Genomic DNA, 27,507 nt, shown 5'->3' with positions numbered 1-27,507 from the left:
ATCTATTCCTTTGACTAGGGATGGGTAACCATTGTGTCAAGGGCCCCATTCACTTCTGGAAGATAATCCATCAAGATCTAGAGACCGCCAGTGATACACAATAAGAACGAATGTTTGGCAAGTCTACATCTTCTCTCTTTCTCTATCCCTTTAATCTCCACCCATTTCTCTTTCTCTACCTCCTTTCCCACCCCAAGGCTGCTCAGGAAGGGACAGGCCAGAAGTTTGAATCATTCACAGGTTCCAATTTAGGGTTGAAACTACATGGGAATCACCTAAAGCACCTCAGGTTGTCCATCCTTGATCTTCACATATGATTTAGTAAGTAGAATTTTAGGTTGTCCTAGTACTGGGCCACAAAATAGGAGTACTTTAAAATACTAAAGAGAAAATGGGCAGGAGATTACCCAGATGTATGATCATCACCACCCCTTACTCTATTTGTAAAGTTAACTTAACATGTTTTCTATGGCCATTTCACACTACCCAGTGTTAGGGCAATAATTCCATGTTAACTCCCACAGCTGCATCATATAAAATTCTGGAGTTTGTAGAGTTAATGAAGTAATAGGCCTTTCTGACTGAAAATTCTGAATACCTGTCCTGAATATGCAGATCCCAGGATTCCATTTAAAATACAGTGAGAACCCTATGATTTAGGAATCCATATACATGGCTTCACTTACCCGCACCCAGGAAAAAATGATCTTTCTGGAATTGGCTAGGTCCTCCAGGTGATTCTATGACATGCTTCTTCTAGACATTATCACAGAGTTGGTTCGACAGTCTAGCAAATTCCTAGAAAGGATCTATATCTAAAAATCTCTAGGTACTCCAAGACAACTCTATAGTATGCTGGAACCAGAAAAAAGCTAATTTCATGGCATTTCGTCATATCCACAGTTTCAAAAAAAAAAAACATGGTCTAGCCAGGGACATAGAATCATAGCAAGTGCCCCAGATTACCACGAGGAAACTAATGATTTGTTTTCCTTCCATTGTTTCTAAACATATTATGCATTGTATACTAGAACTCTTGTTTTCTGTACCCCAAAGAATACATTGATTTCCAGGTTTTTCAAAAATGCTATCCCACCTTCCCAACCATTCCATTCATTTTTGATATTCCTGTTTTTTTAAATTCCCCATGATATAATAATAAAGGGATGCCTGTGCTAACTCTTTTACGAAAGGAGAAAAAACATCAAACAGAATGCAGGCACGTTGTTTGCCACCGCAGCCTTCCTCTGCCCTACCTAGAGCACCACAAAGAACCTTTATCCTACTACAGTTGCAGGAGCAGAGCTTGAATAATAGGATTGCTGAGGACAGAAACTCTCCCTGGGCCATAACTGAAAGTGCTAACAAACAGTATGCTTTGTGTCGCAAGATGTTCAGCTTATTTGCATACTTCAATTCCACAAATAGCACAGCTTGTGTAAGTGGTACCAACCTGCCCTCCCCATGGAAGGCTGCGGCCTTTCTTCACAGCCTGCCTCAGGCTCTGCTGGCGTCGGATGAGGATTTCTTTGGCTTGCTTCTCACTTGCATCTGCAGCAAGATTGTACCTATTATATGACAATGTCTGAAATGACAAAAACATTCCTTCCTATATTTGTCAAGTTATACTCCCCATATTATTTGCATGTATTATTGTCATCAAATGATCTTTACAAAGTATGACGTTGGCCACCCACTGCCAGTGCAATGTAATAGCAATAGCAGATTCGCACTATAGGATTGGATTTATATATAACCAGAATTTATTTTTTGAACTATAATTGCACACATCAAGGTATCAGCAGGCTTGAGCAATCCAGAAGTTTTGAGAAATGCAAAATGTGTAGAGGGAGAAAAGCCCACTCAGGTCTGAATATGCTCATGGCATGCTGGATGACTTTTTAAGTAGAGATTCTAATTGATTCTAATATACTAGATTTTATGTAACTTCATCAAATATTTTTATGACCAAAAGGGGAATACCTTTCCAATTCCTTAAGTGCTACTTCATCTATAATTATTTCAAATATCCATTTATATATGCTCAAAACAAGGTCCTGAAAGTTGAAACCAGCAATCTAGTTTGCACCACAACAATCAAAGACAACAGCCTTATGCTAACTTAAAGATGTCCTGCAGGAAGAGGTTTCGTGCATTACTGTATCTAGTCCATGCATGATTTTAACCGGAGACATCATTTGAATGCCTCCAGTGAAAACGCGGGAGCTCCTGCATTATGGGCCTGTGTGGAAGAGCCCTCAGCCCTCACTCTGTTTTTCTAGCAGGCATCGGCCATCTTATCAAAACAGAACTTCAGTTGTTGTTCAGTGTTTTTTCAATGTTTATATTTTAGATCTGTTTGTTTAAAACACATTGTTTTAATGGTTTAATGTTTAAGCTGCCTTAGGTCCTATATGTGAGAGAAGGAGGACAAATAAATAAATGGATAATACAATAAATTCATTGTATCAATGATTTTGCTAGGACATGCTAATATAACAGCTAGCTTTCTGCAAACAACTAGATCGCAAGCAACTTTTAATCATTCAGTTTTGCAGCAAGTGACTTCTGCCACCTAGTGCTTGTTCTTGGACTCTAACTCATTCTGTTGTAGATCACCATCAAATCATAGGCAAGGCTATCACTCTTGGCCAAGTATGATTGTCTCCCAAGGGTAGAGTCTTGGCTGTGGTCTATAGGTAAAAGGTAAACGTTTCCCCTGACGTTAAGTCCAGTCATGTCTGACTCTGAGGGTTGGTGCTCATCTCCATTTCTAAGTCAAAGAGCCGGCATTGTCCGTAGACACCTCCAAGGTCATGTGGTCGACATGACTGCATGGAGCGCAGTTACCTTCCCGCCGGAGCGGGACCTATTGATCTACTCACATTGGCATGTTTTCGAACTGCTAGGTTGGCAGAAGCTGGAGCTAACAGCGGCCGCTCACGCCGCTCCTGGGGTTTGAACCCGGCACATTTCGGTCTGCAAGTTCAGCAGCTCAGTGCTTTAACACACTTCGCCACCGGGTCTATAAGTAGAGACCTATTTTGGTGTGTTATCGAAGGCTTTCATGGCCGGGATCACAGGGTTGTTGTATGTTTTCCGGGCTGTATGGCCATGTTCCAGAAGTATTCTCTCCTGACGTTTCGCCCACATCTATGGCAAGTATTCCTCAGAGGTTGTGAGGATACCTCACAACCTCTGAGGATGCCTGCCATATATGTGGGCGAAACGTCAGGAGAGAATACTTCTGGAACATGGCCATACAGCCTGGAAAACATAGAACAACCCTGTGACCTATTTTGGATCTGCATGGTCTTTCAAAGTAGAAACATACATTTCCAGATGGAAAGCAAGCCTAACAAGGGTTTGCTTGATGTGCCTTCCTCTTGGCAGACCTCTCCCTCTCTCTTTCTATTGATTGCCAGGGCTTCCCTGTTCTCAGTGTTTATTGCACATTTTTAGGTTAGCTTTAAGCCCATTTTAAACCTCTTATCATAGATCACCAATTAAAGCAAATACCGTCAGCAGTCCATCCACAACCACAGATTTCACACCCATGGATCCAACATTATGTTTCTTGAAAAAAAATTAATGCCAAAAAGCAAAGCTCAATTTTGTCATTTTATGTAAGAGACATCATTTTACTACACCATTGCTTATAATGGGACTTTAGCATCTACAGAATTTGATATCCACAAGGGGGGTGGGGATGTTCAAGAATAAAACATCTGCAGATACCAAAGGCCAGCTATATTTGGGAAGAGGAAGGCTGGTAGACATTTCTGTTTGCTTGATAAAGAATGAGCACAACACCTCCCTCTGACACACACACTCCCATGCATACACATCACAGAGAGAAACCAAGTACATATTCATTAAGGATTAGGATCCATACTTTCCCATAAGGTTACTGTAATACTCAGCTGCATTAACCTGCAATCAATGATGCTGACATTTCAGTTATCACTGACCGTTGCTAGGGTTTTAAGGAGTGCAAACATGGCCTTTTATTCTAGAACTATGAGATGAAACAGTACAAGAATGAAAAACACACACCCTTTGTCTCACTTGATACAGATTGTGTGCCAGTATGTTTTGGATGGACTCCACCTCTTCAGGGGCAAGTCTTCGGGTTCTTTGATGTCTGTACCTCCTGCAAACAGAAAGGAAAGAGAACTTGACATTGGTTATTATTAAGTCAAAGGGAAGGGAGTTGTTTCCATGCAGTGTTTCTAAGTAGCCGCTATTAGTTGCATGTATCAGATATATACAGAATGCCTTGCAAACAAAGGATAGGAAAGTTTTGTCCATAAATCAAAAGAGTTTGTCATTTAAACTCTTTGTAGCATGTATTTGTATATGCATGGAACAATGTCCCATTCTTATATTATCTTTGGTCACAGCAATTGGCCAAATCCAGAAAGAAATCTGTATACACAACTATAAAAAGTAATAACAGACATCCGTTAAACCCCACATACTCTTTTCACATAGAAAATGTTTATTTGTTGAAAACCATCTGCCAAAATGCAAGTACAATAGAGTCTCGCTTATCCAACCTTCACTTATCCAACGTTCTGTATTATCCAACGCAGTCTGTCTTTTAGTAGTCAATGTTTTTGTAAATGTTGGGATATTTTGGTGCTACATTCGTAAATACAGTAATTACTACATACCATTACCATTACCATGCTTTTTCTGTCAATTTGTTGTAAAACATGGGGTTTTGGTGCTTAATTTGTAAAATCATAATGTAATTTTATGTTTAATAGGCTTTTTTTCTTAATCCCTCCTTAATATCCAACATTTTCACTTATCCAACGTTCTGCCAGCCCATTTATGTTGGATAAGTGAGACTCTACTGTAATGATAACACTTAAGAATTCTTTTCTTAGTTAGCAAATTTGCACAGTCATATTTTAATGTATCTTTATTTTGTTTTGGCAGTCTCACCTATGCCTGTACCTTATTTCTACAATACGAAATGCAGAACACCAACATCACTGTCTTCTCTTATTGGTGTGTGTCTTTAGTTGTGCTTCAATGTCTTTATCCCCCCTTTTTGGCTTTAATTACAGTTTTTTTCTGTTCTAATTATAAGATTCCTTGAGTCCCATTCTTGGAAGAAAGATTGGGCATATATTAGACCAAGAGACAAACAAACATTTTTTTTGCAGATTGGGGAAAATTTCACAAAAGGATATACTTGATGTGTAGATCCAGTTGTATAAAATGTAAAAACAAAGGGACAATTCTAACAGGTATTTTAGTTTTAATAGAGAAGCACGCGTTAAGAGCCATCTAAAGATAGACCCACTGTGTATCTCCAATGTATTTCTGAATTATGATGACCCTAAAGCAAACCTAACATGGGTTTGAAGTTTTTTCTTTGATCTGATGCTGAGAGTGTGTGACTGGCCAAAGCTCAAAAAGTTTCCATGGCTGATCGGGGATTTGAATCCCAGTCTCCAGGTCACAATCCAATGCACAAATCTCCATACCACTTTGGTCCACCACATAACACAATGTATGGTATATACAAGAGTAAGCCAAGAAAGTACTTAGCTAGCTATTATTATAAGAATAGTTAGGGAGCATACCTGAATTGGCAAACTGACATATTTAACCATACAAATATGTGATGGGCTTAGTCAGGACTGCTAACAAGTGAAAGAAATCACAATGTGCCAATGGCCAGCTCATATGATTCTCTAAGCACTTCTATTCAAATGTCCTTAGTTTCAGGTGAACAATGAGCAACTCTTCAAATATTGTGAAGTCACTTTGTCATCCAGCTAAAACACAAATATAGAAGTGGATAACTCTTTCATCAAGTTAGCTATTAACCAGACAATTTGATAACAATAAGCATGTAACTCTTCACAGAGGAAGCAATGTAGTTTCTGTTTAATAAATCTACACCTTCTACAGTTCTGCAGTACTTATGATACAAAGCTCTTTCCAAGTAAAACAAAGTGGGCGTGTTAACAACCTAATGAAATGTGTTTTTCTTCTTTTGTTGAAGGCTTTACCCTGATCCCTATGCTCTCTGGATAAACATTAGGCTTAGTTCAGGTGTTGTATTTACACAAAGAAAATTGCTTTAGTGATAACATCCTCTGGTTTCTTTAAAAGAAGATTGTAACTTTCCCTTAACAATCTGCTCTTAATATGATTGCATTCCATCTTATTATAGGTATTAGTTCCTTAAGGACATGGGGTAATTTTGGCTTTGATAAATAGCTATAAGTAGTATCTCATAGCCCTTCCACTTTTCCTCATTTACTGGGCAGTAACTCCTGTGAGAGATAGGATCTCTTCTCCTGTTAACCAGATTGCCATAAACCTGTTGCAATTCCCCTTGCAGGACAAGAGTGGAAACATTGTCAATTGCTTTCCAGTCATCGGGGAATACCGAAGCTGTTGCCAGGTAAATCAGGACTTGAGGATTTTCACCATTCCTACATATCCATTCAACTAGTAGAAACAGGGTGCTCTGGTGTGGGCTAGTTTATGAGGTCATGAAAGTGACGGAATGAATAAACAACAGCAGTGGAAACATAAAGACTGTGAATATGAACCAGTCACAAATGTGTAAGCCTAGGTTATGCATTTGTAACTGCCTTAGTAAATTCTTACCAATTCTGACATGCACAAGGAAGCAGAAAAGTGTGTGAAGGGAGAGACAATTAAGTACAACTGTTAAGGATTTTTCAGAATGGGTCCCAAATTGCATGGATTCTAATCAGTTTAGGATTTTCTTTGTCAGGGTTTCTCAATACTTTAAAAAAAAACCCATGTTTTTCAAATATTATTTAATATGCTTTGAATATTATTCCCATCCCTAATTATGCCTGGCTTTTCACAATCAGTAACTTGCTAGTGATCCAGTCTAGCAAAATAGGCAAAACTATACAGCTTACAAAAACAATAACATACTGGCAGCACGATTTTGTGAAATGGCCTTTCCACTCTCCAGTGAAACTGCTAGGAGTGAGTTTCAGATTTCCTCTAATATAGTGATCTCCCTTCTGGGTGTGTAGGTCCTAAAAGGAATGTTGTTTAACCTACCACAGTGCATATTTCCCTATGGTTGCTAAACTAGCTAAGTTTCATGGGGGGAAGATCAGTGAAGCAAAGGCTTCCTTTCCATATTGATAGGTAACATTGTAGTGATCAGACCTAGTCTAATTCTCATATGCCCACACAGTACAAAGATACCAGTTTTAAAAATTAAGAGCTCTGTTACGGAGGCATTCTATATGCTACAATTAGATTGTAAATTAAGGGGAACTCTCACATCATCACTTCAGCATACTTTAAAGCCCCATGCAGATAGGCATTCTCTTATTTTCCCCTATGGAAAACACATAGCTCAGGTAGCATTTCTCCAGGTTATGGAGAGTTGGTGGCTTAGTTGGTAGACCACAGTTTGGATGCAGAAAGTCCCAAATTCCATTCCTGACATCATGACTGAGAAAGGCCCTATCTGAAACTGTAGAGAGCTAGTGTTGTTCAACATAAGGCACTGGCCCGTATAGTGGAAAGTGGTACACTTGACTAATGTGGTCCATACTACTTCAAATTCCTGTTCCCAAATATACAGACAGTCCTCGAGTTACAAACACCCAACTACCGGTAATAAATGACTCATAGTTAAGAATGGGGGTGAGACAACAGGAAATGAAAGAAATTCATTCCTGAAAGAGTTATCACGGGGAAAAGGTGTCCCAACCAAAGGTTTAGCACCTATCCTTGTTTCCACAACATGCCAATTTTTCCAAAATCCAATTATCACAGGGACAGAAAGTGAGGATAAATCTTCTGAACAAGGGCACAGAAGCAAAACAAACACCAAAGAGGTGTTAACCCTTCCCTATGGAGACTCCGCCACAGTCCTAGGTGTGAACATTTATACTTTTATTTACATAAGACTTGGCAAAGATATGATTCTGTGTTTTCCAAACAGAAAAATAGATAACATATATGAGAAAGTGCATAACTATTTCATATCTGAATGTTCATTTCCTACCACAGTAATAGCTCAAAGCCATTGGGTTCCAAACACATAACAAGTGTTCCCTCATAGAGGTTGTGAGGTATTCCTCACAACCTCTGAGAATGCCTGCCATAGATGTGGGTGAAACATCAGGAGAGAATGCTTCTGGAACATGACCATACAGCCTGGAAAATGTACAACAACCTATTTGAACAAATTTTATAGGAATTTTTTAAAGTGCTGAGGATACACATTATTTTGCTACAAAATGCAATTTTCCAAGTCCTATGCCAAAGTGGTTTGATACATTTTTATCATTTAGACCTCCTTATAATATTCTATTCCTAGCCAACAATTGCAAGCAGTCATTTATAATCTTTTCCAGACCATTAAATGAACACAAAGGTAGGTAAGAATAGCAGAATCAGAACAAAAAAAACCCCTGTCTAGTTGACTTATCTTCATTTTAAGGTTGGAAAATACATAAATGTGCATGCATCTAAGGCTCTCTCCACTGATCACAAGAACACAGACTTTTGGCTCTCATTTTCACTCCCCATTAGCTAGGATAGATCTTATCCAGTGGCATCCTGAAGGTCTCACATTCCCCTTTCATGATGTGGAGAAAGTTCCGCATACATAATGGCTAGGATCCTGCATCAAGAAACATCTTGTAAAGTTCTGCATAGGTGAAACTACAATGCCCGTCTTCCTCCCCAAACTCAGCTTTTAGCTATCACAGTTCCTTCAACATGGCCATTTACTGAATGGTGCAGCATGGCATAAGGAAGAGGAAAGTGTTCCTGTTATGTTCCCACAGCTGCATGTACACAAATGATCATCATCATCTGAGTCCTCCAGAAGATTCCAGTTGCTGTGTATCCAACTGTAGAAATATAGCCAGACACTTCACGACTACCACTCCTTCCATGGGTCAGTAAATGTCAGTCATAAGGAGTGAGGTGTGGTGTTTAAAAGGTGGGTTGCAAGGGGACTTTTGTTGTTATGTGTTTAGGAAGGCACTCCAACCAGTGCAGTGTCCAAAAAAGAGAAAGATATAAATTACACAAAAGGATATCACTCCAAGTTGTGTACACAAAGTTGAGTCCCCACAGGGAGAGAGGGAGGGTTAAAAATAAAGTCTTATTGTTATTACTATTATTCTTACATTACACAACATCTCCAGCCCATCCTTAAAATGAATGGATGATTCCCACTTCCTTTCCCTCCACACATTTGTAGAATGTGCAAAAGGGACAATGTCTTCCTCTTCAACACTATGAATTTCAAATAACCTCCATTCCCCTCTTTAAGAAGGCTTAACAGTACTCACAGAGAAGATTGTGTGGATGTCGCTGGTGTCATTGCCCCACTTTCTACCATCTCAATGACTTGTTTTATTTCAAGTTTTTTGTACAGAGAAACAAGGCTGGATTTGGGTTGCTGCTTGTGTAACAGAACCTTCTTCAGGAATCTGTTGTCAAACTTCTTAAACCTGGGAGCAAAGAGAATTTTTAGAAGTAACAAGAATCAATGGTGACTTCTCACAAAATACAGTTTTGTATCCAATGCAAGTCTTTCTGGACCAGAAGGCCATGAAATAATCCTATGGACTATTAATAATCTGAAGGCAGAAGCTGTTCCGCAGGTTCCACTCTTCCTCATTCAAATATAATCATTCCTAAATGTAAATGAGATGCCCAACTCATCAAGAAGCTGAAGTTGCGGTGTGGGACAGGAGAGAAGCCATAAAGGGTGCCTCCCCGTGCCGCTTTTCCTGGCAGTCTCCTGTCCAGGAACCTTGCTTGGGTGCAGCTGAGCTGCCAGCCAATGACAGTGATCCTGCCAACCCTCATCAGCTGGCACCTCCTCCCCACCAGGGCCAAAATGGCCAGATGCTCAGCTTTCACTATGATCAGCTGGGGAGTATTTATAGATGCTAAACTGGCCAGACAAACATCTCTCCAAGTCTTATCCCACCAGTGAATATATTCCACTGGAATCAGAGGGGGGACAAGGGCAGACATTTTGCTCACAGCCTTTGTGTGACCATGTTGGGTTTCCGCCTAGCTTGCACTTCATTGGCTATCCCATAGGATGCAGCAGAGGGGCTGGATGAGTAGATTCATTGATCAACATGCTGGTTGGTTGATGCCTGGATTCAGATCCATGCAAGCACCGACTCTATTTACAGTTGTAACCAAATAAATTTGAGGCCTATTTCTTTCCATTTGATGGTGCCTCTTTAAACTCTGATTTTATCTTGTAGGATGGAACTCACCCCTGTGGACATTTTAAATCACAATATTTATGTTTATTTTTATTCTATTAAATATTATTTTGAAAGTATTTTTATTTCAGGATACTAATTCTTAAATAACATCACATTTTCTAAATTGTTCATTTTTAATTTATTCACCCGGAAACTCTTTGTAGCTGCTCATAGACTGAGAGCTCCCTGATTGTTATGGTTGAGCCTTCGGGCTCCGATAATAGAAGAAGGGGGCATAAGACTCCTCGAGAGTCAGACTCTTTCGAGGAGCGTGAACGAAAACGGCTCCGGGATTTGTTTACAGACCCGACAGATGAGGACTCATTTGAGGGTTTTTCTGAGGGTTTGGAGGAAGAGATGGCCAGCTCGGAGGAGGATGACATGGAATGGACTCGTGTGAGGGAGGATTTGGGTGTTGGGGAAACAGGCAATGAAAGCATGGGAGGTGAGTGGCGGGTTGCAGGATCAGACCCATGGACTGGCTGGAGGGATGGAGCGGGATCCACAGCTGGGGATGCTGTGGGGCGTAGTCAAAGGTGCTTTAGCTCTGATGAGGATGATGAGTTTGGGGCGCCTGGAATTGGGATGGCAGCTGACAGCGATGATGAGCTTGAACTGGGATAAATTGGGGTTTGGGATCAATGTCTAATTGCGTTGGGCAAGGTAATCTGGACGGACGCTTGGGCTTTTGTTGGGGAACTTCCTGAAGACGGGTGTGATTCGTTGCTGGATACGTAAGTTTACCAAGGACACTGGGCATTGACGGCGGGAGGAACTGTGCGGGGTTTTTCTCTGTGCAACTTGTGTTTAATCTCAATAGCTTGGACCTCCGTCGTCTTTTTGACGGGCAATACCTACTCACACTGGATTGACGCTGGACTGACTGACTTCGATTCTGGATTATCCCTTCTGCTGCTTATCGGTGAGACCTTTGGATTCCTAGACGGCTACGTTTGGCTATTGACCTCTGGACCGGATTGGGACCCTGCTGACTGCCGTTTCCCTGACTGCTGAGCCTGGACCTGGATATCGTTGGCTGTTGAACCTTAAATTGAATCCTGACTACGACCACGTTTTCCTTCGCTGCAGGGAGGAATAAACAAGCCTGGTTTAGTCTCCTGCTGTTTCTGAGTAGCAGAGAGGAATCTGCTACCAGTCTGTTGTTTACATTCTGACTCCTGTTGATCCTCCTTTGTTTGCATTGTTTGCCAGGCTGAAGTAAGCACTTTTGATTTAATCCGGATTATACTTCTGTTTAACCCGGTTTTTCCCTTTGAGTTGTTTAAGCTCAATCTGAGTTGTTTTTTGTTACCTATCACACTGAAGTCAAGTGTTTGCCCTGTTTTTTGTCTCCTACGGGCATTTTTAGTTCTGTAATCTCAATAAACTGAGTTTTGCTTTACTCACTGGCGTTCTGTCTTTGACACTGATCATAGAGACATGGAGGAGGCTTGCAAGGAAATGGCTGCAGACATTTGAGGTTGTCTAGAAAGCTTCTTTTCTATTTCCTTGTTTAACAAATGCTTGATTGTTAATGGAAAGCCAAAGATCTTCTCTATTAATTAGTGAATGAAATGGATTGTTCCCTAGGTAAGTGCTTCCCCTTTGGCATTCTGTTTCCACCTCAGGGTGATATTCAGCAGTAGATGGCTTATTAAGTAAGATATCTCTTAATGTTTTACTTATAGTAAGTTCTGTTTCAATAAAAGCCTCTCCACAGTCTAAAACCAGTCAGCCTCACATGAGTGGAAAAATTGCATCAATGACATCTAAAGGGCACTCTGTATGTGTGTAAAATATATAACCAAGGGGGTTGTAGACTAGGAATTGGAGCAACCTATGGCACCCCATGTGGCTACATGCAGCCACATTATCACCACCACAACCATCATTGTGATGGGAATGATGATTCATCCTACCTTTTTCCCAATAATGGGACTCAAGATGGATATCAACGTGCCTGTATTTCATCACATAATAGTCGCCATCGCATAATAGTCGCACCCTCTTTTGGGGTCCCGGTTTTGGTTTTTTTAACATTCCTCACGAAATAGTCGCATCCTTAGCTCACGGGTGGGACTACTATATAAAGAGGCAACACCTGGCTGATCACATCTTCCCTCCAAGCGCACGGGTGGGTGGGCCTTCAACCGCCCGCATGCCTGCTGGCAGCCAAGGGAGGCCTCATAGGGGTCACCAGCAGACATGTGGATGGCTTTGCAGCTAGGGGTTTTCCTTGGCTGGCAGCCAAGAAAAACCCCAGAGCTACAGAAAAAAATTCTTCGAGTAATAGTCGCACTCCCCTTCTTCCCAAAAGGGAATAAAAATGCAACTATTATTCAACTATTACTGAAGCAATACAAGTTAAAAACAATACAAAAATAAGTAACAAATGTATAGTGAGTTTTTAAAAATCACTTCATAAATGGCTGGAGGTTCAGGGAATTTTTTAATGGTATATGTTGTAATTTATTGATTTCTTATATATGGTTTATGTAGTGTGCAATTTGTGTATTTGGTTTATGATGTTTTTGTTTGATTTTATATGTTACATAATTTCTGTTTTTAACTATTGTACACCGCCTTGAGTCCCACCCATGGGAGAAAAGCAGGAGAAAAATAAATAATAATAATAATAATAATTATTATTGACACAACGACATTGTATGACACAGCAAACAAGATAGATATACTGGATTTCGTATCCCAAAATCACAAGTCGAACACTTCCAAAGTGTTTAGGACTGTGTGATTTATTATTATTATTATTATTATTATTATTATTATTATTATTATTATTATTAAAGGTAAAGGTTTCCCTTGACGTTAAGTCCAGCCGTGACCGACTCTGGGGGTTGGTGCTCATCTCCATTTCTAAGCTGAAGATCCGGCGTTGTCTGTAGACACCTCCAAGGTCATGTGGTCAGCATGACTGCATGGAGCGCCGTTACCTTCCCGCTGGAGCGGTACCTATTGATCTACTCACATTTGCATGTTTTCGAACTGCTAGGTTGGCAGGATCTGGGGCTAACAGCGGGCGCTCATTCTGCTCCTGGGATTTGAACCTGGGACCTTTTGGTCCGCAAGTTCAGTAGCTCAGTGCTTTAACACACTGTGCCACCAGGGGCCCCATTATTATTATTATGCTACATTAAAAACTCAATATTTAAAAGCCAGAGGCTTTTGACCTGCTCCTGGAAGTGGAGCAAAGACAGGGCAATCCTTTTTGAGGAGGGAGCTCCAAAGTCTGGGAACGGTCACTTAGAAGGGTCTCCCTCTCTTTCTCTTGTTCCCCCAAACAAGCCTAAGAAGATAGTGAGACAAAGAGAAGGACTTCTCCAGACAAACTTGGAGCTCTCCTGGGCACATCCAGGTAGATAGGGTCTGCCTGGACCCAAGCCAAATAATGCTTTTAAAGTCAGCTCACACCTTGTCCACTACAGGGCCCTTTCACACTATGCAGTTATAACACCATGGTCCCAATTTACTTGCTATGGCAACATTCCATGGAAACTTGGGATCTGGATTTAGGGAGAGATATTTAGAACAACAAATTACAAACCCCAGGATACTATAGGATACAGTCATGGCAGTTAATGTGGAGTCATAATGCTGAAGGTAAAGGTTTTCCCTTGACGTTAAGTCCAGTTGTGACCGACTCTGGGGGTTGGTGCTCATCTCCATTTCTAAGCCGAAGAGCTGGCATTGTCCGTAGACACCTCCAAGGTCATGTGGCCGACATGACTGCATGGAACGCCGTCACCTTCCCGCCGGAACGGTACCTATTGATCTACTCACATTTGCATGTTTTCAAACTGCTAGGTTGGCAGGAGCTGGGGCTAACAGCAGGCGCTCATTCTGCTCCCAGCATTTGAACCTGGGACCTTTCGGTCTGCCAGTTCAACAGCTCAGCGCTTTAACACACTGCGCCACCACCAGGAGCCAATAATGCTGTACTACTAAGGAAATCCTAAAGCAGAAAATGTGTACAGTGAAGATGTACAGCACAATAAGAAAAGAATTCAGCATGAATTCAGCCGACCCTAGCTAGATTCAGAAGGAAGAGCAGGACAAGATAACTTTATGTTTTTGCTAGGATTGTTTTTCTACACTACAAGAACAGTTTTAGTTATTTTACCTGACAGACACATTCTTACTTGTCTCTCAGCTGATAATGACTCCAGTGTCCACAAATATCTTCAATGCCAGCTTTTAAATGATCCATCAACTGCAAACACACACAATGCAAAATAGAAGTGAACTTCAAATTAAAGTACTGTAGTTTTTACAAGGCTGCTATATAAACATTTTGTATACCAACAGAAATACAAAACTATTTTCAATGGTAAAATAGGAATACTGCTAAGAATCATGTTGCAGGATTCTCTCTGCATTAACTTCTTTTGAGGATACAATCCACTTCATTAGATCCTAGAATTAGTCAGTGTAATTTCCAGTCTTAATCTTATTCTTAGTTTAGTAGGTAAATTATATAGGTCCCTCCATCTCTGGGTGTCACTAAAGTTGAACTGAATATTCATCTGGAAAGTCAAGACTTATTTTAAATTCCACTGGAAGTCAAGAAACAAATAAAAATTCTTGTACATAGCTCAGAGACAAGAAAATGACTTTCCATGCAGCAGATAGGAGATTGACAGCTTGGAATATCTAATGAGTTGGATCAAAATTTAATCATATTGAAAGCAGACATATTGAAAGTAATGGTCTTAAGGAGGCCTTAGCTAATTCGGTCTCATTGATTACAACTGCATTAATTCTGCAGGATAGATATATCCTAAGTCTAAATTCAACTCTGTTCTAGATTAAAGTGGCAAAGGATCTGACAAAATATCAAGTTGATCCATAAGATCCTATTTTCAATTAAAACCATACATTTTAAAATTCATCTTACACGTTCATGAATTTCCTCATTGATAGACTCTTTTTTATTGGTCTTCTTAACATCGAGGAACTTTACAAGTGGTCTAATGGTAATTCCCTTCATTTGGAACAAAGAGAGAAGACAATGATGTAGTTCAGTTGTGTAGCAGAACATGCTGAATCCTAATGACATGAAATGGTCGAATCAGTGGGTACATCCTGCCTAATGTGGCCCTTTTGCTTGGAAAAAGGTGAATATGGAGTTGTTCACCACAAGCACTGAACCTTCCTGCCCTAATTCTGCTGCCCCTAGAAAGATAGGATATGCAAACATAACCAAACTGGCTACTGACCATGGTGACATGTCTGAATGAATAGTATCATCCAGTTATGCCATCCCTGTAGGGAGGGACAAAGGAAGTGGGGCAGGAGGAAATATCCCATTTTGTGTGATAGATTGGGAGAGAAGTAACCTATGATCTAACCAATCTAAACCTGATTACAAGGCGTATCAGGCTCATTAGGTCAGTGGTTCTCAGCCTGTGGGTCCCCAAGTGTTTTGGCCTACAACTCCCAGAAATCCCAGCCAATTTACCAGCTGTTAGGATTTCTGGGAGTTGAAGGGCAAAACATCTGGGGACCCACAGGCTGATTACGACTGTGTTGGGTCAAGAATGAGAAACCCATTCCTACAGATGTTATTAGACTGATACTTCTATAATCCTTCACTGTTAACAAGAGTTACAACCTAATATCAGCTACAAATTACACAGTTCATCCTTAGTTAATGGCAATGCTACCTTATGAATTATAAGTATTCTTACCTGGATAAAGACAGTAAAATATATCACCACAATAGTAGAAGTAATAAACATTTTCTTTCTAAGAAAGAGACCTGCAGGAAGCAAAAACGCAAGGGAGAAATTGCTGGCTCCACGTAGACCACTGTAGATGATAATCAGTTGATCTTTAAAAGTGAATCTATAGGTCCGGAAAATGTTGCTGATGCTGAACAGGAAAAACACACCTGAAAAAAAATGAACAGAAACTCACTGCTAACAAAATAAAAATATATTGTCGAAGGCTTTCATGGCCAGGATCACAGGGTTGTTGTATGTTTTCCGGGCTGTATGGCCATGTTCCAGAAGTATTCTCTCCTGACATTTTGCCCACATCTATGGCAGGCATCCTCAGAGGTTGTGAGGTGACACAACCTCTGAGGATGCCTGCCATAGATGTGGGCGAAATGTCAGGAGAGAATACAGCCCAGAAAACATACAACAACCCAAAATAAAAATAAATGAATTGATATGTCCACAAGAGGTATTATATAGGAATGTGGCATCTACGTTAGAGAGTGGTAAAGGCTAAAATGCAAGATGTTGGAAAGCTTGCTTTGAAATTGTCTAATCCATAACTTAGAAATTTACCTTTATGAAAATGAAATATGCTTATACCATCCATAACTGAGCAGTGGCAGTGATATCAACTAACTATTTAACATCAATTATGTTATCAATTAAATTAGAAATTTTCTAATGATTACTGTCTATACTCAAGTATAAATTTATCTCACACATAAGTAGAGGGTCAAAATTATGGATTTTGATATGATCCATTGATAAGTCAAGGGACACTCTGCAAAGAGGGAAAAGTGCCAACGCCACATCAGGGGGCCAGCCACCATCATGTCCCTGTCCAGACATTCAAAAAGGCCAGAAATGGCACCACAGTGGGGAGAGTAGAAGGGGTCAATGCATCTCTTAGGTTCTCCCAGGACTGACTAAGCTATTGCCTTCCGCTACTCTTCTCAGATAATTTTTTGATAGGAGTTTGGGTATAGCACTCACACTGACCCATGGATAAGTCAACCCAGTTTTTTGGAATTGATTTTTGACTAAAATTTCTAGGCTGTTACATAAGGATATAGGAAAACTAATAAAATAAGAGATTATACTAAAGATCCAGCAAATTTTACCCTAACAGATGGTTATTTCCTGAAAATCTAGTTCTCTTGGATTTTTGCAAAAGTAGTTGTTACTTTTTGCTTATCCCTCAGGGTTGGGCAATTATAGAGTTTAGTTTACAAGATTCAAATAATTACAAGAATAAAAGGATGATACAGATGTTGTTGGATGCTTTGGTTTTTTGTTTGTTTTCATTGATGATTACAGTATGATTGGTTAATCACTTCCAAGGTTTAATGATTTAAAAACAACAAAAACGTAACATGTCCTTCACCCAACATGACATGAATCTATCTCAGATAGGTTTTTTGACCTTTCTCACAGATGTGTCAATCTTGCCAAACCTAATCCATGCAGCCCACTCTACCACTTTTTCTTGTCACTAAAGGAAGATTATGCCAAATGTTGTTGTGCAGTGTGGGATATATCCACATTAGGCAACTTTAACCCATAGTAACTGTTATTTGTGAGCCTACCCATTTTCCCTTATTACCCTGCAAGTAGTTTCTCCCTTCCTATCTGCCACTATATGTCTTTGACAGATATTGTTTTGTGGTCCCAGGTGGCTCATATTCAAATGGTATATCTAAATGTTAATTTATTAGGAAAACAAATTTCACTTATCTTCCTGAAGCAATCAATTCAGAATATTTCTTATCCCTTGTCTTTGTAATATACAGTTATTTGTGAAATAACCTGACCAGTGAAACACACCTATCAAGGTTCTTACCAAACCGGTCAAGCCAGTCAACTCTGAGGTTTCTGGCTTCAGTCCCTCTCTCCTGGTGTTTAATGGTGCATTACATTTCAAAGATTGGAAAAATTACCTTATGGCACTATAATTCCAGTGCTGGCCAGCTATATCACTCAAAAGCCAATTCCTCAAGCTTTGTCTTAGGTGGGCAGGCTTGAATTTTATTGGATATACTGTATATTTATTAAGCTTCTGAGAGTAACCGAGGGCCACATGAAAAATGGTAGCATAGAATTGGGAGAAAGGGGTGTTTTTAACTTGATTTAGGCCAGAGATGGAAAGTGTGTGACTCGTGAGTTGCATGAAGGTCTTGCACTTTTTCTCTTTCATGCACCAAAGCCCCATGAACCTCCTTCTTTTAATTTCAAGACTCATTTTGAGGGTTCTCTATATGTGCATACACGCACATACAAAAACTGTTTGGAAATGTAGAAGTTTTGCTTTCCAATCCCATATTAACTTTTGACAAGTGGGAGTGATATGGCATCATGTCTGGTATGGTAAAACACAGTATGGCCTATATGTGTGGAAGGGAGAATTTCCTTCAGACCTTGTCTGTCCCTGACTAAGGTAGCACATTAAGGATTAGAAGCTTTCATTTTCAATTTCATTTCAATATCGCAATTTATGGGTGGGTGGCTGGGTGGGTGAAGTTTTGCTTTTTGCTATTTTCACTGGGAGTGAGAAAATGCTCTGTACATTTCATTTGTACATCTCTAAGAGGTCTATGGGAAGATGCCAATTTTCCTTCTGCCCATCCCTGCTTTCAACCCTGTAAAACACTACCTTCCACCTGCTTTGACTTTATTGGCATATTTCTTTCTTACTTAGTGCCCTCCAAAGGATGCAGAAGAACAACGTAAAGCACACGAAAGCCCAGTTCCATTCATGATTCCAACCAACGGTGGACACTCCCATGAACACAAATATCAGGGTTTCACTTATACTGCTCAGCATTTTCATGAAATACTTGATTGTTGTGTAGGAATTTTGGGAAACGTTTGCCTCCACGTATTTCTTCATAGTCACTGCACATGCTGTAATCCTGTACATTCAGAAACAAAAAGGAAAGGACGAATGAGCAATTGGAAGAAATTTAGAAGCCTTTTCCCTAAGCACCTCATTCCTGATTTTGCATCTAATGAGATAGTGGATATTTCTATTTCGATTTTGGTACACTACAGCCCAACCTGAGGTTGAAACTTGTCAGTAGAGAAGGAGCGCTGAGTCTAGGAAAATTCCATTTTTAAATTACAACTCCTACAATCCACCAGCCAAGACAGCCATGACCCATGCTGGCTGATGATTTCTGGGAGTTATAGTCCAAGGTATCCTCTGAACTATATCAACCTTTTCCAGATGTTTCTGGCTATAGCTCCCATTGCTTGATGGCTTGGAACAATGTGATCTGTTATCTATATTTTCTAGAGGGCACTAAACTGTGAAAACCTAGTCTAAATGAGTTGCTGTGGATCGTTCAGGCTGTATGGCCATGTTACAGCAGCTTTCTCTCCTGACGTTTTGCCCACATCTGTAGCAGGCATCCTCAGAGGTTGTGAGGTATGTTGGAAACTAGTCAAGGGAGGATTCTTAACAGTTTAAATGGTTTCTTAACAAAGTCAAATAATTAATATGCCTAACTCAGTATTATCTATATTTAACAGCCTGGTCTTGACTATCAATCCATCAGATCTTCTGTGGAACAGACTAAGGAAGCTTTTTTATGGTGTATGGTCATATCTGCCCAGGGACGCAAAAAACTGAGCCTGACTACTTTTTGTATGCACAATGTTGTTTTTGTCAGAACTGTGGCCTTCCTCTTGTTGCTTAGAATTGCAAACTAATTTGGGGTTGTAGATCTATAGTTGCTAATTTGAAGTATGTTATCATGGAAGCAATCAACACAACACCCAGGCAGTTTGGGAACAGAAATGAAGCTACCTTCTCAAATAAGAAGTCTGTCTCCCAAATGAAATTTTCCTTCAGCCTGTCTGTCAAATCTCTAGCTATACAGTAATTTGCAGTTGACTATTTAGAAACACATGCTAACACAGCAATAAAAAAGAAGTCTAAGCGTGAGAAATTGTCAATGTTTCATTCTACAATGTTAGACATTTGGGGACTGATGGAAAATTTCACTACAAGTGGCAGAATTCCCATTTGAGGACCAAGTCCTCATTTTGTTGCTCCTTCATGGATACACCTCTGTTTGAGAGTATTAGTGGTATAAAGTAAACATGTCTAATATTCACAAAATTATTGTGTACATTTGTCTCTATGGCAGCATTGAGCTGAGCTAAGATCTTCAGCAGTGGCAATGGGATAGTGCCCTGCATCACTCCTGAGGGTAGCAGGATTGCAGGATTGTCTATGTGTCACAAACCATTGTCTTCCAACAACGAATTATGGTCAGGGAACTCAGAAAAAAATAGAGTAGGTACAACTGCTTCCTTGCCCAGCACCTGCCATATAAGATAGTTTTCTCACTCTGATTAACACTAGGACTATCCTCAGATAACAAAGCTAATAGTCCTCATAATGTTACTATTCAATCTAGGGGACATTTGCTAGGGAAAAATAGTGCTCTATAACTGAACTTAATTTATAGCACCTATGGACAGCAGACTCATTGAAAACAGTGGGGAAAGTTACTGTAGTTATGACTGGGAATGTATGTTTGTAAATTTCTTATATTTCCGTGAGAGCAGGTACCTCATCATGTTAATACATCTCATTTAAATTGTTGAAGAAATGGTTGAAATAACTATTGCCTCCTCGAGATTTTTTCACCAGGTCAAGACTAGCATAATTATCATCAGTAGTATCAATAGCAAACAATTGGGTTTGTGTGGGGAAATGTTACATTTTGTGGAATAGTCCATATATATTATGCTGTTGCACAAATATCTACACATTTTCATCAAATGGCCCATACATGAAAGAAATTAAACTAAATTGCTAAAAAAATGATCATAGTTTCATCCATAGAACATAGGGTTGGAAGAGACCTCATGGGACATCTAGTCCAACTCCCTGCCAAGAAGCAGGAAAATCTTTCAACAACCCTTAGGAAACCCTAATTGGGCAGCCTTAACCTGTCACAAAAAAAATATATTTCAGTGCAAACTGAGCATGCTTGGTAGCCACATACTCAATCCAGTTTGAAAATGTCTTCCCTCCAAAAGCCTGTTCCTGGCCCAAACACCTGTAATACTTAGTAAACACCTGGAACTGTATTTATCTGAACTTGTAGATATAAACATAGGAAATATATTAAAGAAGGTGCTTATTTGACTTGCTTGTCTTATTTCTTAAGGACTGTGGGTGTTCTCAAATGTGCTCTGACGCAGGCAAGAACTTAAGCGTATAGAGACAGAAATGATAAGTCTGTTCAGTGGTGAAAATTGGTTGCTGTTATACTCACGCCAAGATGCCAGAAATGTAAAGTGTTTCCGCAGCTAAGTATGACAAATAGCTGAACATGAAGACCAGGAGAGGCTCAATGGCTGAGAAGTTCTTTGTGAATCGAGTCATAAATGCTGCCACAAAACCAAACACAATGCCAAACAGCACTCCTCCAAGACTCACGACAAAAAAGCGAGCAAATCCTGCCATGATGTCAACTGGTTCAATCTCTTCATATTTATGCATCTTAGTAAAGTCAATGAGGATGTTGTATAAGACCTGAACAGGGAAATAAATAGATATCTCATCGCTTTGTTACCCCAAGGTGCTACTTTTACACAGATCGGGACAAGGGATCTCAAGCCTTCGATTACTGGTGGGTTAAAATTTTTGAGCTAAAATATGCTGGTATTTATTTATTTATTTATTTATTTATTTATTTTATTGTTCCACCCCTTTTCCTATTGTCCAGGCCAACTCTGGAAAACAGACCCAAAGTCTGCTGTGAACAGAGGGTGCATGTACTCTGTAGAATGAATGCAGTTTGACACCACTTTAACTGCCATGGCTCCGTGCTATGGGATTCTGGGAGTTGGCAGAGAAAATCTTTAGCCTTCTCTGCCACAAAGTGCTGGGACCTCATCAAATTATAACTCCCAGGATTCCATAGCATTTCAAATTGCATTCAAGAATCCCCATGCCAGCTCCTCCAAATGTTTCAATTTAGCAGGAATGACGTTCTTAAACCTCTGCCATTCCTATTTCTCTGCTGTTTTCAAAATACAGTATCTTGGTGTATGTTTCCTTATCCAAATATTACTCTTTATCCCCAGTTTACTGCAATTGCTGAAAACGTATTTCAGAGTGCAAATATACTCTGAACTCAAGTGAACAGAAGTAAAAGGAGACGAAGGAGTGGAGTTTTGTCCTTCCCAGTAAGCAAACTATTGCAAACTTTCCACAGTATAGCATCATGTACTGTGTAACTGCAAACATTTTCTTGAGTTATGCAAAAGGACACACTTTGTACAAAGCACGGGAGAATCCTATGATTTAATAGGGTCTTCCCCTGTGGAAATCCCCTTAGAGTTAACACTCCTTGAGGTGTGCACCAGGTGCCATCTCTGTCTCTCTCACAGATCATCCCATACTCTAATTTCCCTAGAACATAATCAATGTTGCAAAAAATTTAACTTCTTCCACTTCCCCTTCAGTTATGATTTTTTTTATTTTGTATATTTGCATAAATTTACTTTTTAATGACCTTGTTTTACTGGCTTTCTTCTCTCCACCCATTTTCTTGTGATTTATTAATCTTCTGCCAGCAGGGCCATAGCCAGAAAAAAATTTCGGGAGGGGTTTTGAAAATTTGGGGGGGGGGGTTGAACCCCTAGCACCCCCCCCCCCCCCGCTACAAACCTGTCAATATCTGCTTGAGATAGTGCCTGGAGGGACTCTTAATGTTTTGCGTCTCATAGACTTAGCATGTTAAAATTCATGAGTAAACCAGGTTTTTTTTATAACCTGAAACATTTGGGGGGGGGGGGTTGAACCCCTAAAAAAACCCCCTCATTACAGGCCTGTCTGCCAGGGCTACATCATCCCGAAAGAAAGAAACTGTAACTGCAGACATCAAACAAGACACATCACCAACCACTTCCACAGTGCTATGTTCCATTTAGATCAACATCAACTTTAAGCAACATTAATCATATACATATTCAATCAGAAGTCCCAGTGAGTTGGGAGAAGTATGTACAAAATTGAATCTTAGCTGACATGTACTAAAAGGTGATTGGAATGCATACATTTCTTATGATAGTTATAGGTTTTTTTTCCAGCTATAGTTTCCTTAACTAACTACATTCCATTTATATCCTGGAGCAAAAACCATTGCACATGACTTGTCCTTTGTCCCATTTTTGTGGTAAGAACAACCTGAAAGTAAGTTGAGAGGCTACATTTGGCTCAAGAGGCCATGTGTTATTATGCTATGGAGAAGCTAGATCTGATTTGATCTGTAATATACATTATAAAAGATGGGGATGAATCCAGAATCCATAAAATGCATCTCAGGGAAAACTGTCATTTTGAGCAGACATTTTGATTTTAGAATAATAGAAATACTGTATAATATTTATCATCATGCTTACACATGCATGGTCAAAGTACTGTGCTTATCGGTTTGGGGTTTTTTTTATTTCAGGTTTTCCTAAGCTTACTACAAAAATTCTATGACTTCTCTGTTTAAAGAAGTTGTTTTGCATATTCTTCCTCATTAATAACCTTTGTCCTTTTGTTGCCTATCCAAACTCCTTTGACCACGCTGATGTTACTCAGACACATGTGTCTCGATTTCCATCCATGTGATGTTGGAGAGCATGTCATGCTTACTTTAAAAGTGCACCAAGGCAGGCAGACCATATGAAAATGTCATATTGTATAAGTGACAAAAATCCACTTTAATCACTATTGTAAATTACTCATCATTTTAAATAACAGAATGACAGAAAATGAAGCACCCAACATTTTAAATGCCAAGTTTCTACATAGGTTGCAAAGTACTTACCACTGTTATCCCATCATTTAGCAAAGATTCTCCAAATATCATCATATAAAGAGACTCATTAACAGACATTTCTTCAAATACAGCTAGGACAGCTGTAGGATCCACAGCTGAGATCATGCTCCCAAACATCAGGCTGTCAAGTAGGTCCACATCCTGGAGGTCAAAGACTGTGATCCGGCAAATCCCATAAAGTGAGAAACCAATTCCAAAGGCATTTATGAGAGACCCCATTGCAGACCACCACATAATTGATCCAAAATTTTCAAAAAAGGGCCTGGTTGGCATAAAATACCCTTGCTCTAGGATAATGGGAGGCAAAAGGTACAAGAAATAAATGCTCGTAGTCATGACTGGTGGTGATTTATGGTTAGTGCCAAAAATAATTGCACCCACCAAGACACCCATAGCAATGAGGAGGCAGCTTTCTGGCATGAAGTGAGGCAGCTTGTGGTAGAGGTGGAAACCTGGAACAAAAGACATGGGGAAATGGTTACAAATTAAATGGTTATTTTTAAAGAATAATGAAAAAAGCACATGTACTATAAAGCGAAAGCTTGTAACTGAGCAGGATGTTTTAAATGTAACTGAGGATGATGTTACAAATTTAAATGAGGACAATGTTCTAAATTTAACTGTTTAATATTTGATATTTAATTTTCACAAAATCTGCAGCCAAAATCTTTTTAATGAATTTTAAGGTAATAATACCTCGTATTGTATCACAATGATAGATGCAGAACACTAAATTGAATACCGTAACATCTTATTTTTAATTGATTAATGTTTCATCTTGAGAATACAGTGGTACAAGTCCGGCCAGAATATAGATTTGGGGGAGGGAGGTTGCAAGTCAATTGAGTTAGAAAATCCCCTCCAGAAAAATAGTGTGCTTATCCCAACCTTGTGCTCAGTCACTGAAAGCCACTGGGACAAAGTCTATTAATCATGCAATCCTATGCACTCTTAACTGAGAATAAGACTTACAGAATAGAAACACACTGTATAACTGAATGCTCCTCTCCATATTGATCCAGAAATTGAACCTGGAGTTTTAGCTGAAGTGCATGAAATAATTTTGGTGAGCTTCAAGGCATATATCACAGTGCCAAAGTGACTTCTGTTCAAACAGAAAACTGTAGTATAGTACAATCACAGGAATACATTCCTGAACAGCACCTAAATACATGAAACCACAAATAATAACAAACCATTTTGGAATGAAGGTAATGTGGCCCAAGAATACCATAGAGTTGTATTAGAAGAACTAGAAAATGTTGAGAGAGAAAATATAATTTTTTGGATTTGGATAAATGAAACCATGGACATAGGTCCTGTGAATATAGGGGCTCTATTTCATATGGATCCCCTCATGGCTCAACGAGTTAAACCGCTGAGCTGCTGAACTTGCAGACTGAAAGATTGGCGGTTCAAATCCAGGGAATGGGGAGAGCACCCACTGTTAGCCCCAGCTTCTGCCAAGCTAGCAGTTCAAAAACATGCAAATGTGAGTAGATCAATATGTACCGCTCTGGCGGGAAGGTAACGGTGTTCCATGCAGTCATGCTGGCCACATGATCTTGGAGGCTTCTATGGACAACACTTGCTCTTCGGCTTAGAAATGGAGATGAGCACCAACCCCCAAAGTTGGGCACAACTAGACTTAATGTCAGGGGAAAACCTTTGCCTTTACCTTACTGCATATTATTCAGAATACCAAAATGTTATTTTCATTCAATGACTTTTGCAGCACCCTCATGCTGCAATCTGAAATGTTTCATATACAGAAGTAAATTCTATTCAAGGAGCCTTATTCCCAGGTTATTGACTACACGACTCAAAGGATATTCACTTCTAATACTATTAACACTTTAGCATTTGCTCTGTCGCATTATTGGTAACAAGGCTGTTTAATTGTTTGCATTAAGCATTGTCAATCCATTGAACTGAGCAGAATATATTTTACCAAGCTAGTAATGTTTTCTTTATGTTATTTTCTTAATAAGTATACTTTTTACCTTTGTATGTAGGGATGTTCAGTACAGTCATATGCATGTGTACTTCAAAGGAAGTCCCATGAGATTTCTTCCAAGGAAAGTATGTATAAAGCTGCAACACAAAATGTTTTGACTTACCTATTTTCGCAAGGGAAGCCAAGAGAATCCAAAGGGTGACTTCATAGGGTATTTGCACATATTCATAATCCACGATGAAAACATGCAACCTCTCATCTCTCCCTGATTCGGTAGCATCAAATGGGTCAGCTTTATCTGAAAAGCTAGCATTCCTGGGTGGCAATTTCACATAGCTGGCAGCAAAACAGCCCTCCAAAGTTGATAGAGAGAGTAATAGCCAGAGAAAATTCACACACTGGAGGCTTCGGCTACCCATACTGAAGAAGAAAACTTATCTGTAAGTCTGAAACAGGTATTTTTCACAGAAACGCCTTTTTGTATTTTCTTGTTCTTATGTTTACGAACATGGATTGCTGAAGGAACATAAGTAGTTTGTATCCAGCTGGTTTCATTGTGCCAAAGTGCTTTTCTTCATTAACAGCCGATTTGAAGCCAAGCTTGACTTAGAGAGGCAAGGATCCAGATTCTGCAATTTATTGCTCTCCTGGCACAGATTGCAATGGTAGCCTCTTACAAAATGCAGTTTTGTGCACAATATGACTGTTTCTAAGCTAAGACAGTTGTGTAATAATACTATGGACTACTAAACTTCTGAATACAGAGGCTGCTCTGCAGGTTTCTCTCCCGCTGTTACTCACCCCAGTTTATCTAAGCTTAATCATTTCTGACTGTGTAGAAATCAGGTAGTTCTCATTTACAAATATGTCAAATATGTTAGAGACATCTAGTGGATACGAATGAGAAAAACACTACAAAACACAGGTATATACAGTAGAGTCTCGTTTATCCAACGTAAACGGGCGCGGCAGAACGTTGGATAAGCGAATATATTGGGTAATAAGGAGAGATTAAGGAAAAGCCTATTAAACATCAAATTAGGTTATGATTTTACAAATTAAACACCAAAACATCATGTTATACAACAAATTTGACAGAAAAAGTAGTTCAATACACAGTAATGCTATGTAGTAATTACTGTATTTACGAATTTAGCACCAAAATATCACGATGTATCGAAAACATTGACTACAAAAATGTGTTGGATAATCCAGAACGTTGGATAAGTGAGACTCTACTGTACTTGGAAATATCAGACATCTAAACTCTCAGCAAGGCAGACTCCGGCAATACATGGAGCAAGAGTTGCCAGTTGTCCAAGCTAGGTTCAGAAAAGGCAGAGGAACGAGAGACCAAATTGCCAATATCCGCTGGATAATGGAGGAAGCCAGGGAGTTTCAGAAAAACATCTACTTCTGCTTTATTGACTATTCTAAACCCTTCGACTGTGTGGACCATAATAAACTATGGCATGTTCTTGGTTGTAAGGGGATACCAAGTCACATTGTCTGTCTCCTGAGAAATCTGTATAAAGACCAAGTAGCCACAGTAAGAACAGATCACGGAACAACAGACTGGTTCAAGATTGGGAAAGGAGTGCATGGCTGCATACTTTCACTCTCCCTATTCAACTTGTACGCAGAACACATCATGCGACATGCAGGGCTTGAGGAATCCAAGGCCGGAGTTA

The 27,507-nt window shown here is 39.6% G+C and overlaps 1 protein-coding gene and 1 long non-coding RNA gene across 3 annotated transcripts in view; one reads left to right on the top strand and one right to left on the bottom strand.

Moving 5' to 3' along the window:
• Positions 1-26,649, bottom strand: part of slc9a4 (solute carrier family 9 member A4) — a 34,366-nt gene extending 7,717 nt beyond the window's left edge. Inside the window, exons 1-10 of one of the 2 annotated variants that reach the window (XM_062975397.1) lie at positions 25,980-26,649; positions 23,848-24,311; positions 21,298-21,557; positions 18,701-18,918; positions 15,977-16,179; positions 15,184-15,270; positions 14,429-14,499; positions 9,333-9,494; positions 4,057-4,153; positions 1,454-1,551 (exon numbers count right to left, since the gene is read on the bottom strand). In XM_062975397.1, coding sequence (XP_062831467.1) covers positions 1,498-1,551; positions 4,057-4,153; positions 9,333-9,494; positions 14,429-14,499; positions 15,184-15,270; positions 15,977-16,179; positions 18,701-18,918; positions 21,298-21,557; positions 23,848-24,311; positions 25,980-26,235 — 1,872 coding nt within the window. In that variant the 5' untranslated portion in view covers positions 26,236-26,649 and the 3' untranslated portion in view covers positions 1,454-1,497. Of the gene's footprint in view, positions 1-1,453; positions 1,586-4,056; positions 4,154-9,332; positions 9,495-14,428; positions 14,500-15,183; positions 15,271-15,976; positions 16,180-18,700; positions 18,919-21,297; positions 21,558-23,847; positions 24,312-25,979 lie in introns of both variants that reach the window. The other variant, XM_062975396.1, reaches the window with a different exon arrangement.
• Positions 10,467-11,673, top strand: LOC134297543 (uncharacterized). Its single transcript, XR_010004321.1, has 2 exons — positions 10,467-11,005; positions 11,092-11,673. It is a non-coding gene; the product is annotated as an uncharacterized LOC134297543 (long non-coding RNA).
• Positions 26,650-27,507: the final 858 nt, after the last annotated feature.

Source organism: Anolis carolinensis, chromosome 3 (assembly GCF_035594765.1).
Source record: "Anolis carolinensis isolate JA03-04 chromosome 3, rAnoCar3.1.pri, whole genome shotgun sequence".
In the NCBI taxonomy this organism is placed as follows: domain Eukaryota; kingdom Metazoa; phylum Chordata; class Lepidosauria; order Squamata; family Dactyloidae; genus Anolis; species Anolis carolinensis.
Note: the sequence above shows the minus strand (reverse complement) of the source record. Positions and strands in the feature narration are given on the sequence as shown.